The 13,883-nt window shown below is 47.4% G+C and overlaps 2 protein-coding genes across 9 annotated transcripts; one reads left to right on the top strand and one right to left on the bottom strand.

The window, feature by feature from the left end:
• Positions 1–3,070: 3,070 nt before the first annotated feature.
• On the bottom strand, positions 3,071–8,575 carry LOC147307502 (uncharacterized). Of its 8 annotated transcripts, none has more exons than XM_086271774.1 (8): positions 7,586–8,575; positions 6,743–7,186; positions 5,985–6,528; positions 5,855–5,915; positions 4,815–4,958; positions 4,605–4,741; positions 3,618–3,741; positions 3,071–3,345 (listed from the first exon to the last, which is right to left on the bottom strand). In XM_086271774.1, the coding sequence occupies exons 2-8, from the start codon at positions 7,133–7,135 to the stop codon at positions 3,168–3,170; spliced, it is 1,581 nt and encodes a 526-aa protein (XP_086127900.1). In that variant the 5' UTR covers positions 7,136–7,186; positions 7,586–8,575; the 3' UTR covers positions 3,071–3,167. The 8 variants fall into 8 exon arrangements, with proteins under 8 accessions (XP_086127900.1, XP_086127899.1, XP_086127902.1 ...); XM_086271773.1 differs by having other exon boundaries at positions 6,743–7,183; positions 7,586–8,574; XM_086271776.1 differs by lacking the exon at positions 7,586–8,575 and adding an exon at positions 7,251–7,579.
• Positions 8,576–9,740: 1,165 nt separating this feature from the next.
• On the top strand, positions 9,741–13,665 carry ccr9a (chemokine (C-C motif) receptor 9a). Its single transcript, XM_086271853.1, has 3 exons — positions 9,741–10,681; positions 11,851–11,916; positions 12,006–13,665. The coding sequence occupies exons 2-3, from the start codon at positions 11,851–11,853 to the stop codon at positions 13,101–13,103; spliced, it is 1,164 nt and encodes a 387-aa protein (XP_086127979.1). The 5' UTR covers positions 9,741–10,681; the 3' UTR covers positions 13,104–13,665.
• Positions 13,666–13,883: the final 218 nt, after the last annotated feature.

The following is a 13,883-nucleotide window of genomic DNA, read 5'->3' as shown; positions in this document are numbered from 1 at the left end:
TTTTATTTGTTGGCGCCCTACTAAACCCAACCATACCAAGCATAAAAGACAAGTAGTAAAAACCAGCATTGGACAACAATACTGGAGTCAATGTCAGAGAGGGTGAGCCAATTTAAACAGATGGGACTCTTCCCCATAGTGGTGAGACGGGCAGAGGGAACAATCGGGTGAACGGCAGATGAAGACCCACGAGAATGAGAGGGAACGGCAACGTGGAGTGACTCACACAAGCAGGGATTGCCCAGGTTAGGGATACGTATGACAGCATTATTCTGAAGCAGAAAGTGGAACGACACCTGAGGAGAGGGCAGGTTGGAGGAGCTGCCACTATCAATGGAAAACCTGTGGGATATGGTTAGAGTGGAAGCTGTGCTGACAAACTTTAGTTTTATTACTACAGAGTTTGAGAAAATAGGAGGAGAGCCATGATTTAACCTCCATGAGGCAGTCACAGAGGGGGATGGGTGGAAGGCTGAAACTGGGTTTGGAGGAAATATACAGCTGAGTGTCATCTGAGGAAAACCGGCAGACACAGGAAGTGAACTTTCAATAATGGAGGAGCAGTCCCAGTACCGAGAAAAGAGTCAATAATGGTGGTAATAAGAGGGACCAGTGAGGTAAGAATAGAAAAATCCTTTAATTTCACACAAGCGGAAACGCTCCTTCATGCATCGAGGATGCAGCAGTCTGTCACTGAAGCAGCTCTGCAGCAACATCTACATGCATGGACTGGGAGACTCTGTCCATCAGAGATGTTATTTTGGCCAGAGTCCTTCTGTCTCCCACCACCCGCACTGGGTCCAGGGTGCATCCCAGAACAGAGCTGGCCTTCCTGATGAGTTTATCCAGCCTCTTCCTCTCAGCTGCTGATAAACTGCTGCTCCAACACACCACACTGTAAAAAATGACAGATGCCACCACAGAGTCATAGAAGGTCTTTAAAAGCGCTCCCTGGACTCCAAATGACCTCAGCCGCCTCAGCAGGTAGAGTCTGCTCTGACCCTTCCTGTAAAGAGCATCAGTGTTGTGGCTCCAGTCCAGTTTATTATTCAGGTGAACACCCAGGTACCTGTACAAGTCCACTATCTCAATGTCCACTCCCTGGATGTTCACCGGTGTCAGTGTGGTGGGTCTGCATCTCTGGAAGTCCACCACCAAGAAAAGCTTAGACTAGGACAGTGGGAAGAGGGTCCCTGGGGAGATGATTTAGACTCTTGAATCATTACTGATACATCTGATACTGAGGGGAGAGTGAAACGTGAACATTAGTAAATGGTAAACAAAGACTACAGATCTCAAGCTGCAGGTGGATACAGAGCTGCAAAGGATACAAGAGAGGGTTAGGTTAGAGAAGGAAAAAATTGTGGAGATGCAGGAATATTGTTAAACAAAGGAACTTTGGGTTACATGCACGAGAATAGAATAAACCACAATAGTATTTAGATTTGGCCGAGGCAGCACAGTTCTTATGAAACAGAATGTGATTATTAAACATTTCTTTCTTAAAGAGGAATTTTGGTTGGCGCCCCTTAGATTTGAGAAACCCAACACGTTCTCACTCCCTAAGCGTAATATTTTACACTCGGTGACAAATCGTCAACATTTTACGCTCTCAGTTACCCAACACGTTCCTAAATGACAACATCGGAAAAAGGAGAACACATGAGAACCCTCTGGACTCAATCTACACATGTTCGTTCATTATCCTAAAATCGCTTTGGAAAACATTATTTTACGCCATTTAACTGCTGGTTAGGGTTATGGATAAGGTTAGGTTTAAGGCTGGAATACATGGCTGGAACATCTATTACCGTGGGACCAAAAATAATAAAAAATAAATAAAAAAAAATGATTACAAATTTTTTTAAAAACATTTTTTAATAAGAGAAGTCAGTGAAACAGTTTGAATGAAAAACAAGAAGACACCATAGATAGAAACACATTTGTGAAAAGCTCCTCATTTATGTCTCTAAAATGTAGACTTAAAGCCGGATGTTTAGAAAGCTTCTCTTTTTTCCTGACAAAATAAATAAATGAATAAATAAATATAACCCGGGTGAAAAAAAGCGACAGTGCAAATTCTCTGTAACCAATCACAGAGCCCCTTACATCTGACCACCTGGATACTTCGCAGTTTTTTTAAGGACCAGAAGACTCACAGAAATGCTATATGTGTTAGCTAATCCGAGAGTTAGCTACAAGCTGCTGAAATATGGGACTGTTCATTTACAGTTACTGTACATGTATATACCATTACCTCTGCCACACAGCATTTTCAGTCATCTGTATTTATTTACTCTACTTTTTTAATAAAAATATATTTTCTTTATTCAATCTCTGTCTTCCTTCCCCCTCCCCAACCAATCACAGCAGATGGCCCCGCCCCTCCCTGAGCCTGGTTCTGCTGGAGGTTTCTTCCTGTTAAAAGGGAGTTTTTCCTTCCCACTGTTGCTCATAGTGCTCATGGGGGTGATATGATTGTTAGGTTTTTCTCTCTATGTATTATTGTAGGGTCTACCTTACGATATAAAGCGCCTTGAGGCGACTGTTGTTGTGATTTGGTGCTGTATAAATAAAACTGAATTGAATTGATTTCGTTTATCTTATGTGCAGTTTTGACCTGCAGAATTTCGCTGCTGGAAGTGAAACTTGAAACAAAGCTAATGTGTGAGCTAACAGGAAATGCAGATGAGGAGTGGAATCTGTTTTTAAATTGTATTTGAAAAAAGATTTTGCTAAAACATGTTTTATTGCACACATTACTGAAGCACAAAGTCTGATGCTCGTTGTCCGTCCCCCTGACGTGTGCTCAGAGTTACGTTTTTGGTTCCTGATTAATCAGAACCTGTTCAGTTCTGGCTAATTTTGAGCACTGAGTCCAGGTGAGCAGCAGGTGAGACATCAGCTGCTTCACTCACGTTGGTCAGTTATTTCCAATGAAAATAGTATTCTAGTATTCACTGATTAATAATCAGCTGACTGTCACAGCCTTATGTGCTCATTGAGGCCTTTTCAAAGTTAAAAAGTGTTTAAGGCCTTCATATTTTCAAAGTAAAGGTCTGAGAGTGAATAAATAAGAACAGAAACTATTTTTTCTAAGCTTTTATTTTCATTAAAAAAGTCCACAAATAAAACTTTGTGCCGAGCCCCGTCACACCAGCGCATGTTCAGAACGCAGCTTGCTGGGAGGGGGCGTGGTGTCTGCGGACATGTCTCAGCAGCAGCTGGCGGTCCGGGCTCGAGTAGTCGCACTGTTGACATGGGAACGCCTCACCAGTGTGATGGCGACGAGCATGGAGATCCAAACTCTTCTTCTGGATGCTGTTGAGAAAAACAAAAACAGGGCTACCGATTGCTTTAGTAATCTATCAGTTTTTCCACAGATTAATCAGATCACACATCAATACTGATCAATAATGAATCCTGACACAGGTGTTTCAGGACGAACTGCTCATTGGTTTCCAAACTGCAAACAACATCCGTGAAAACACAGATAAACCCTTCGATTTATGAGTCACATTCAATTTAATTTTCTATTATTCGAAATACTCGAGCAGCAGTTTGTGGGAGCACAGGTGTGCACCAGGTGTGTGTCAGGTGCGTGTCAGGTGTGTTACCTGCTGTAGTCACAGTGCTGACACCTGTACGGTTTCTCCTGGCTGTGAGTCCTGTAGTGTCGGAGCAGAGAGCTGCGATCGATGGACGCATACGGACACTCTGCACACCTGTACGGCTTCTCACCTGAGATCACACACGGGACGCACAACGTCACCTGACAGTCACATGACAAGGGCTCTCAGCTTTCTGTGTGTTACCTGTGTGAGTGCTAGTGTGTGTGTGTGTGTTACCTGTGTGAGTGCTAGTGTGTGTGTGTGTGTGTGTGTGTGTGTTACCGGTGTGAGTCCTCAGGTGTGTGTGTGTGTTACCTGTGTGAGTCCTCAGGTGTGTGTGTGTTACCCGTGTGAGTCCTCAGGTGTGTGTGTGTGTGTGTGTGTGTTACCCGTGTGAGTCCTCAGGTGTGTGTGTGTGTTACCTGTGTGAGTCCTCAGGTGTGTGTGTGTGTGTGTGTGTGTGTGTGTGTGTGTTACCCGTGTGAGTCCTCAGGTGTGTGTGTGTGTGTGTGTGTGTGTGTTACCGGTGTGAGTCCTCAGGTGTGTGTGTGTGTTACCTGTGTGAGTCCTCAGGTGTGTGTGTGTGTGTGTGTGTGTTACCGGTGTGAGTCCTCAGGTGTGTGTGTGTTACCCGTGTGAGTCCTCAGGTGTGTGTGTGTTACCTGTGTGAGTCCTCAGGTGTGTGTGTGTTACCCGTGTGAGTCCTCAGGTGTGTGTGTGTGTGTGTGTGTGTTACCCGTGTGAGTCTTCAGGTGTGTGTGTGTGTTACCGGTGTGAGTCCTCAGGTGTGTGTGTGTGTGTGTTACCCGTGTGAGTCCTCAGGTGTGTGTGTGTGTGTGTGTGTGTGTTACCCGTGTGAGTCCTCAGGTGTGTGTGTGTGTGTGTTACCGGTGTGAGTCCTCAGGTGTGTGTGTGTGTGTGTGTGTGTGTGTGTTACCTGTGTGAGTCTTCAGGTGTGTGTTCCCTGTGTGAGTCCTCAGCTGTGTGTGTTACCTGTGTGAGTCCTCAGGTGTTGCAGCAGTGAGGCCTTCAGCCGGCTGCTGTAGGAGCAGTGAGGACAGGTGAACGGTTTCTCTCCCCCATGAACGCCCAGGTGACGCCTCAGAGTCAGTTTAGAGGAGAACTTCCTGCTGAGAAGAAATGCCATGACATCACCAGGTCACGTGACTCTGTGCAGTGAGGGATTATGGGTAACGTGGTTACCTGTGGCACAGCGAGCAGCTGAAGCCCGTCTGCTTCCCGCTCTCTGCTGTCAGCTGCTCGCCGTCTCCGTTCGTCCTCCTTGTGGTTTTCCTCGTGGTCTCCATGGTGACCGGCCGTGATGCGGCCCGAGCTCTGCTGGCCTGCCTGAAAACAAACACGCACACAGGCTGTGTTCCGATTGGCTGACAGACATTCAAACTGGTTTTTAATCATTTCAGATTCTCTTAGTTCATGGTTTTCCTCCCACTTTCTTAAAGTCAACAGCAACAACTCGGAGCTTCTCCCGGTCGGCTCCAGATGATGGCTATCCAGAGCTAACTGTTTTTCTGTTACTATCAAGAACTCATCAGTTTCTACCTCTCCCTCTGTGAAAAGTTTGGCTGTCATTCTTGACAGTGCACTATCCTTTAACTCTCACTCGCTCAGCATATTTCCAACTCCGCCCCTTCTTCACTCCACATGCGCCTGCTACCCTCGTCCACAGTTACCTGTCGGATCGACTACTGTAACTCGCTCTTACACAAAAATCCATCAACAAGCTTCAGCGTGTCCAGAACGCTGCTGCCCGCATTATTACTAGGACTCACCACTATTCTGAAGCAGCTTCACTGGCCGGCGGTTAAACTTCGCATTAATTTTAAAATACTCCTCTGTACATTTAAGGCAATTCATTCTCTCCACCCACCATACCTCTCTGGTTCGGTACAGATCTCCATCCCATCCTGGTGCCTCAGATCCTCCTCTTCCTGTTCCTTCCTCTCGTCTTGTTTCTATGGGGGACTTTTAGTCGCTCTGCCCCTCCACTTTGGAATCCCCCCCCGACCTCAGAAACATCACCTCATTCCCCTTTTTTAAAGTCCACCTTCTAAACCCACCTGTTCAAGACAGCCTACTGTAGAGAACCTCTCCATGCTCTTAAACTTTCTTTTATTATCACGTTTATTTCCTGGTTTTATGCCTCTTTTATTTGCTGTACAGTGTCCCTTTTAAATAAAATGTATTATTATTATTATTATTATTATTACTATTGTTATTATTACCTGTCAAGAAGCTCCGCCTCCTTACGCTTTGCACGTCCAATCAGCTGGCTCCTCCATCCATCTGCAGAAAACTGATCAGTGTTAGTGTTCTTATTGATTACTGATCGATGGTACAGAGCTGGGCACTCACTGTGTTTCCGTGGTTCTTCAGGAGCGCTTCTCAGCGTGCTGTTTTCGAACTTCCTGTGACAGACCGCAACCGCGGTTTTCTTCTTCTTCTCTTCCCGCTCCCTCCTCCTTTTCCTCCTCTGGCTACAGCGGCTCCTCCAGTGATGCTCCACCTCCTCCCAACTGTCGGCCATCCAGTTGCAGCGCACGCAGCCGAAACCGCCGCTGGCACGGTGTGACCTGACATGGATATCAAGCAGCCGCCGCGACGGCAGTTTTAATGGGCAGAGCAGACACAGCAGGCTGGGGGGCGGAGCCTTCGCTTTGTTGTTGGCACTGCTGTCATGTGGTTGCGTGAGCTGTGTGGACGGTGAGGAAGAAGGAAGAGGAGGAGCTCTGACTGCAGAGATCCGACACAGCCCAAGGGTCATCAGGTGGGCGGACTGCGCCAACTCCTCCTGGGAGGCGGGGGTGTCGGCCAGAGAGGATAAAGTGCTCCCCTTCAGAGTGAAGATGGAGGAGTCCTCCTCCTGCTCCTCTTCCTCTTCCTCAAAGAGTGTGGTGACCTGCATACAAACCACAAGATTAAGGTGTGGCTACCAGGTGTAAGGACATCTTCAGAATAAAATAAGATAAATAAATCAAAAAATAAATACATTTCAACTTAATTTGAAAAGCTAAATCATAAATAACCGTCTGACTATGAACTTCATATTGTTTCACCTTTTAAAATAAAAGCTCAAAATCATTCTGTTCTCTGTGTGTGTGTGAGGTTATCACCTCACAGGTGTGGGCCACCTGCAGCCCGCCCTCACTGCTGATGTCACAGGTAGCCGGGCTCAGGTTGTCCAGCATGTTGTAGAGCAGGAAGTCCTCATCTTCGTCACTCTCCTTTAGCTGATAGGGTGACGCTCCCTGCTGGAGCCCCGCCTCTGCCCCGTCCAGATAGGCGTTGGGGCGGTGCGTGAGCAGCAGGTGGCTGTTAATGGAGGCTTTGATGGAACAGGTGAACTGACAGAGCTTACAGCGATAAAGCTCCACCAGGAAGGACTCCACTAGCCCCGCCCCCACGCCCTCCACCTCAGCACAGTACAGGCTGGAGCTCACAGCTCCGCCCCCCAACTGCAGGGTCACAGGGCTGATGTCACGGTACCGCTGCTTCACCCACGACATCGCTATGACATCACCATGACATCACGGTGTGAGGTCCGTCCTTTGGCCCTGCTGGGACACAGTCAGTGTAAATAGGATTTATCTAAAAAAAAAACGCCTGAATTCAAACACTGACCAATCAGAGCGCAGCAGAACCGAACATCCGTCCAGATATCAGCAGCAGTCTTCGTTATGCTACTTTATTCCACAGTCCCAGTACTCTGACTACTCTGAGTACTTAGAGTACCAACCCCTCTGCTTGATGACGAAACGTACGTTAAGCGGAATGATTGGCTGATCTAGGGCAGCGCGTTCGCCATCCGCTTTAGCTAGGCTCGCGCGGGAAATGCAAAGACGCGGAGAAGGCTAGCAGGCTAACGGTGTTTCAGAGCAGGAACGAATCGATACGTCACTAATAGATCAATAAATGAGCTCCCAGGTGAGACTGCGGAGCGTCTCACTAAAACTCACCTGCTCCTCTTTGTTTACATCCGCTCCTATTTCTTCTTCTACGGCTTATTCGGCTCCTCGGAGCCCGCCGGCCGCTCTGCTGCCCCCAGAGGAGGCTTTAAAACCGACAGCACAGAGCTCAGGCGAGAGCACGAACCACACCGGCTCCCTGTTTTCAGGATTACACAAAATCTGTCGGACGTCACACTGTTCAGATTATCAGATTACATGAGATTAACTTCAGTTCACTCTTTCACAATAAAAGCTCCAAAAGTTTTGTTTGTTTTAGTTTAAATCTGGCTTTTAAGTCCAGCGTAACTTTTGCACTGTCCACTCCTGCTGTGACAAATCAAATTTCCCACGTGTGGGACTAATAAAGGTTATCTTATCTTATCTTATCTTTATAACATTTATTTGTTTTTATGTCAGATGATGCTGGGGGGGTCACATGTCTCTATGGTAACCATATGCGTTAACAGCAGAAGAGAAATGAGGAGAAAATCAGGTCACGTGACCTGGCTGTTTTTTCCTGTCTAACAGGAAGTGTTTGACAGACGTCAGTGAAACAGGAATCAGCCGCATAGCGTGACAGCAAGTTCACACTGTGCAGTGTTGCATGACAAGCTGTGACCGCACACTCACAGACACATACACACGTGTTTGCCCACGTTGGTGGTCCTCAGAGCGCTTCTCTCTGTTACATAATCAAGAAGGTTTATCCATAAACTGCAGGAATGTCTTAAAGACATAAAGACCTGGATGGCCGCTAACTTTCTGCTTCTTAATTCAGATCAAACTGAGGTTATTGTACTCGGCCCTGAAAACCTTAGAAATATGGTATCTAAGCAGATTCTTACTCTGGATGGCATTACCTTGGCCTCCAGTAACGCTGTGAGGAACCTTGGAGTCATGTTTGACCAGGACATGTCCTTCAACGCACATATTAAACAAATATGTAAGACTGCATTCTTCCATTTGTGCAACATCTCTAAAGTTAGAAATATCCTGTCTCAGAGTGACGCTGAAAAACTAGTTCATGCATTTATTACTTCCAGGCTGGACGACTGTAATTCATTATTATCAGGAAGTCCTAAAAACTCACTGAAAAGCCTTCAGCTGATCCAAAATGCTGCAGCAAGAGTCCTGACAGGGACTAGAAAGAGAGAGCATATTTCTCCTGTTTTGGCTTCCTGTTAAATCCAGAATTCAAAATCCTGCTCCTCACATACAAGGAGCAGATCTTAAATAATCAGGCCCCATCTTATCTTAATGACCTTGTAGTACCATATCACCCTATTAGAGCACTTCGCTCTCGCTCTGCAGGCCTACTTGTTGTTCCTAGAGTATTTAAAAGTAGAATGGGAGGCAGAGCCTTCAGTTTTCAGGCCCCTCTTCTGTGGAACCAGCTTCCAGTTTGGATTCAGGAGACAGACACTATCTCTACTTTTAAGATTAGGCTTCAAACTTTCCTCTTTGCTAAAGCATATAGTTAGGGCTGGACCAGGTGACCCTGAATCCTCCCTTAGTTATGCTGCAATAGACGTAGGCTGCCGGGGGATTCCCAGTGAATCAGGCTCAGTCCCTCCCTAATCCTGGTTCTGTTTTAGAGGGAGTTCTTCCGCCTCACTGATTGCGGAGGGGGTGGTGTGGATGTTGGGGTCATCTCTCTGTACTGGGGGTTGTTACCGGTCAGTATGAAGCACGTGTTGTGCACAGGTGACATGATGTGAACTGTGTCCCGGTTTTGTGCTTTCACAGGCTGAAGGTGTGCAGGAGCCCTTTAAGGTAATGTGCTCACAAGTCACGGAAACTGCTGCCAGTCTGTGTTTGTCACCTTAAACAGGAAGTAGAGATAAGCAGAGAAGAACAACATGTTCAGTGTGTGTGACCACAGATACCTCAGTACTACTACCACTCCAGCTGGTACAACACTTCTCACTGCAGATGTGAGGCACCGTGTCGGCCCGGAGCGAGGGGGGGAGGGGGGCGTTTAGGTCAGAGCGAGACAGTCGTGGGTTGTCTCTGATATTAGGGAATGTTTGTTGTCATGGATACAGTGGTCGGCAGGCAGTGAGAGTGATGTTTGAAACAGGAAACGATTTAAATGTGTGTAGTTTTGGTTCAGCGTGGCAGGATGATTCATACAAAGCCCAACAAATCTGACCCCCCCCCCAACACTTACACTCATTCTGGGAAGAAGTGTGCCCCCCTCCAGGTGCACAGACCAGGGCCGAATGTCATCATTTCTTCAGTGTGTTTAGCTTTAGCTTTGTGACTTTGTTGTTTTTAAATATTTGTTTGGGCGGCTTTATTTTGAAGGCTACAGTGAAGAGTGACAGGAAAGCAGAGGGACGAGATGCGGCAAAGGGCCGCGGGTTGGATTCAAACCCAGGCCGGCCGCTTTCAGCCATGCGGCCACCTGTGAATGTCGTCTTTGATTGCTCAGGTAGAAAGTTGTACAAGTCAAACTGCACCCAGATCAGTTTCACACCCAGGCGGATCTGTGAGTATAACCTGCAGCAGCTTCGTGTCTGTGACACAGAGCAGCAGAAACCTGAGGAAATGTCACCAACTGCATTCTGGGTAACCTCTCAGGCTTCACCATGTGAGCCCGGGCGAGTCCCGGTGTGTGACGCTGCTTCTGTTTTCAGTTCTTAGGAGCTCCCGGGTTCAGCCAGCTGATTTTCCCCGACTTCCTCTTTGTGGTGTCCGAGCTTCTCTTTTCATTTTCCTTTAAACTCTCCTCAAAACAGCTCAGCACCTACAAAAGGCCTCCTTTGTACCACAGTGCTGTGCAGAAGTCATCTCCTTACATGTTGCTGTGATACATGGAAATATCAGCCAATAGCAGAGTTTGTACAACTCTAACCAGCTGTAAGTAAATATTTGTTGTTATTCTCAAGGGTTCGGATTCAGGATCATTGGATTCTGGGGGTCTAACATTCAGGGATGTTGATGCGTTCGTGCTCACTGTCTACTCGTTATGAAATCGTAGCCACTCCTCTTAGACAGCTGATGTAACTTCTGCTTTCATACGTCACTTTTGTGGTCTAACGGACTTAGAGTGCAAAAAGCGCCAAACAGCGAGACACACCAGAGACGACGAGACGCCTGACGGTGAGTCCACGCCTGTCTGTCTGTGTCTGGTCTTTGTTTCATGGGGAAAGCGGCGAGCTGCAGACTTTGATTTCCGAGCGCAGTGTAAAGATGTTTTTCACTTCATCATTAACCATCCCATAATAGTCTAGTTGTGAGCAGATCTCAGATCGCCTCACCACAGACTCTGAGATTTCAGATGATGTTTCTGGTTTTAGTGGTTCTAACAGGCACACGACGATAAATAACTGCTCGTACTGCAGCACTTTTAATTTCTCTTTGCTATTTTGGGACCCGATGAATGTAAAACACAGAATTACCAGATTTGTGTTTCTGGGAAAAATGAGATCCACATATGAGGACTTTCATTTTACATTTCTATAGAACAGTAGCAGCATAATGTCCTGTAAGTGGATATCAGGCTCCTGTAGAGCAAAATTTAGTATTTTGGTCTAAATAACCCAAAATGTGACGTCCACATATGTGGACGCAGGTCCTAGGAGGACCAGGATATTTGTGACTCACAGACACGTCTGGAGAATTTAAAGTACTCTGGGATCAGTAAAATTATTAATACTACAGTCTTAAATGACCCAAACACTCAAAGTTAGGTACTCTGTGTGCAGACCTATGTGAGACGAAGAGCTTAAACTTTAAAGTGGTCAAACCGAGGACTCATTTTTATGCCTGAAACATTCAAACAGTCGAGTTTTCAGTGTTTGAGCACGTGATCCGCTTTAATCCTCAGCTTCATTTAAAGAAACGAGTTCTTTAATGTCTGTGAGTTTGACGGTTACACGTTTCACAGCACTTATATTCGCCCCAAGGCTTTTATTTTGGTAAAGCTATTGTACGGGGGTACTTTTATAGTGTAGGATCAGGGCTCAGTAGTACTATTTAAAAGTACAATACAGTTTGTAACAGAGTAACAGAGTAAAAGTACTTCAAAGAGAGTAAAAATATGTCCTTTGTCCTACACTGACTAAAAACAACGTGCAGAAAGTGAAGCAACACAGACATGAGTCAACAGCAACAACGTCACAAACTACAAAAAGCATGTGACCAGCGAGCGTAGGAGGAGCGGCGCCAGGCGGCTTTAGCTTGTTCTTTTATTTTGTTTCCTCTTTTTGGAGGTTTTGTTTGTGTGAAACTCGCTGCACCTTTTCTAACCCGAACACCTGTGTTTGTAGATGGATGACCTTTTCACCATGAATGTGACCTCCATGGATGACATCATCACAACAATGATCACAGAGGTAACGAACCCTGATTATTTATTGATTTATCCAAGTATGTATCAGCAGAGTGCTCAGGTGTGCTCAGGTGTGCTGTCTCTGTCCATCAGGAGCCGTCTGCTTTCAATCCCTCGGCCACCTCTGACAACTATGACTACTCAGGGGACTACGGAGACGACTTGCTGTGCGACCGGGAGTCGGTGCGGGTGTTCAGGAGTCACTATGAGCCACCGCTCTTCTGGATGATCGCCCTGGTGGGCGGAGCCGGGAACCTGGCCGTGGTGTGGATCTACCTGAACTTCCGGCGCCGGCTGAAGACGATGACCGACGTGTACCTGCTGAACCTGGCCGTGGCCGACCTGCTGTTCCTGGTCACGCTGCCGCTGTGGGCGGCCGAGGCGTCGCACAGCTGGATCTTCGGCACCTCCCTCTGCAAAATAAACTCCGCCCTCTACAAGGTGAACCTGTTTAGCAGCATGTTGCTGCTTACCTGCATTAGCGTGGACCGTTACATTGCCATCGTGCAGACCACAAAGGCGCACAACTCGCAGGTGGAGCGCCTGCGCTGCAGCCGTTTGGTGTGCGCGGGGGTGTGGCTGCTTGCACTGCTCCTTGCCACGCCCGAGCTGGTATTTGCTGCCCCCGCAAAGGTGGAAGGGAGGACGCAGGAGTACTGCCGTATGGTGTTCCCGACCCACCTGGGGAACAACACCAAGATCCTGGTACTGTCCCTGCAGGTGAGCATGGGCTTCTGCCTGCCCTTCATCGTCATGGCCTTCTGTTACAGCGTCATCGTCGCCACGCTGCTCAAGACCCAGGGCTTCCAGAAGCACAAGGCCATGCGTGTCATCCTGGCGGTGGTGGTGGCGTTCGTTGTGTCGCAGCTGCCTTACAACAGCGTGCTGGTGATGGAGGCGGTGCAGGCCTCCAACATCACCATCACGAACTGCGATCACCTGAAGGCCTTTGATAAGGCGGGGCAGGTGCTGAAGAGTCTGGCCTACATGCACGCCTGCCTCAACCCCTTCCTCTACGTCTTCGTGGGCTCACGGTTCCGCCGTGACGTGGTGCACCTGCTGCGCTGCTGCCGCTGCGTGCCACCCGTCACCAAGATTCAGCTGTCCACCAAGTCCAGCAGGAGCCCGCTGAGCTCCACCCGAGCCTCGGTGATGTCTGACAGCGAAACCTCGCAGGCGCTGTCGCTGTAGAAACCGTCACCGCGTAACTTCCTGTTTGTGCCAGGGCAGCTGTACAGCAGACGCCTCGATCGCAGGAAGAGTTTTTAAGAAGCTTTGATTCAACACATGTGCTGCTTCACCCTAACATCCACCCACAGACAGTCATAGCCCGCTCACCTGAGAACACCTTCACCTCAGAGCACAGGACAGGTGGAGGCTGGGCGCGCCTGCTGGTTACAGCTTTTACAGTTTTGGGGAAAACAAAAAGAAACCTTTGTAATGAGAATGTAAAACCTCCACATCATTTTCTGAGCCAGGACTTTTCCAGGTGTTTCCAGGACTTTTCAGGGCTTGCTTGTACAGTAAACATGAAGCTGTTTTTAAATGTGACGTTTTAGCTGCTGTATCAGAGACGGGACCGGTCTCCTCGCTGCGTTTGAACAGAAACTGAGCCAAAGCTGAAATGTGACTAATGCTGTATATAACCCTGTTTGTGTGTTTGTGTGTTTGTGTGAGTGTGTGTGCGTCACACCAATGTAAATGTTTTGGTTTTCTGAGTTATGAAAATAAAGTGTGAGAGAAAAACGGGGAAGTTGATGAAACGCTGTCGCACTCTTTTCTTCACATCCTTCCTTCTCTCATCCTGTTTATGATCTTTGTTCTGCAAACACACCTCAGCAGCTTCACTGCACACACAGCAGTGAACAAGTACAACACACACAGCTACTCTTAGTACCATTGATGTTAAGTTAGACTCTTTTCCTCCAATTGATCTTTCTGAGTTAACTTCAATAATTACTTCCTCCAAAC

The sequence above is a fragment of the Aulonocara sp. 'chitande type north' Nkhata Bay genome, linkage group LG18 (assembly GCF_057382095.1).
Source record: "Aulonocara sp. 'chitande type north' Nkhata Bay isolate Kocher_YH1m ecotype deep benthic linkage group LG18, A_spYH_male_GT1.1, whole genome shotgun sequence".
Classification (NCBI taxonomy): domain Eukaryota; kingdom Metazoa; phylum Chordata; class Actinopteri; order Cichliformes; family Cichlidae; genus Aulonocara; species Aulonocara sp. 'chitande type north' Nkhata Bay.
This window is presented reverse-complemented; position numbering and strand designations above follow the sequence as displayed.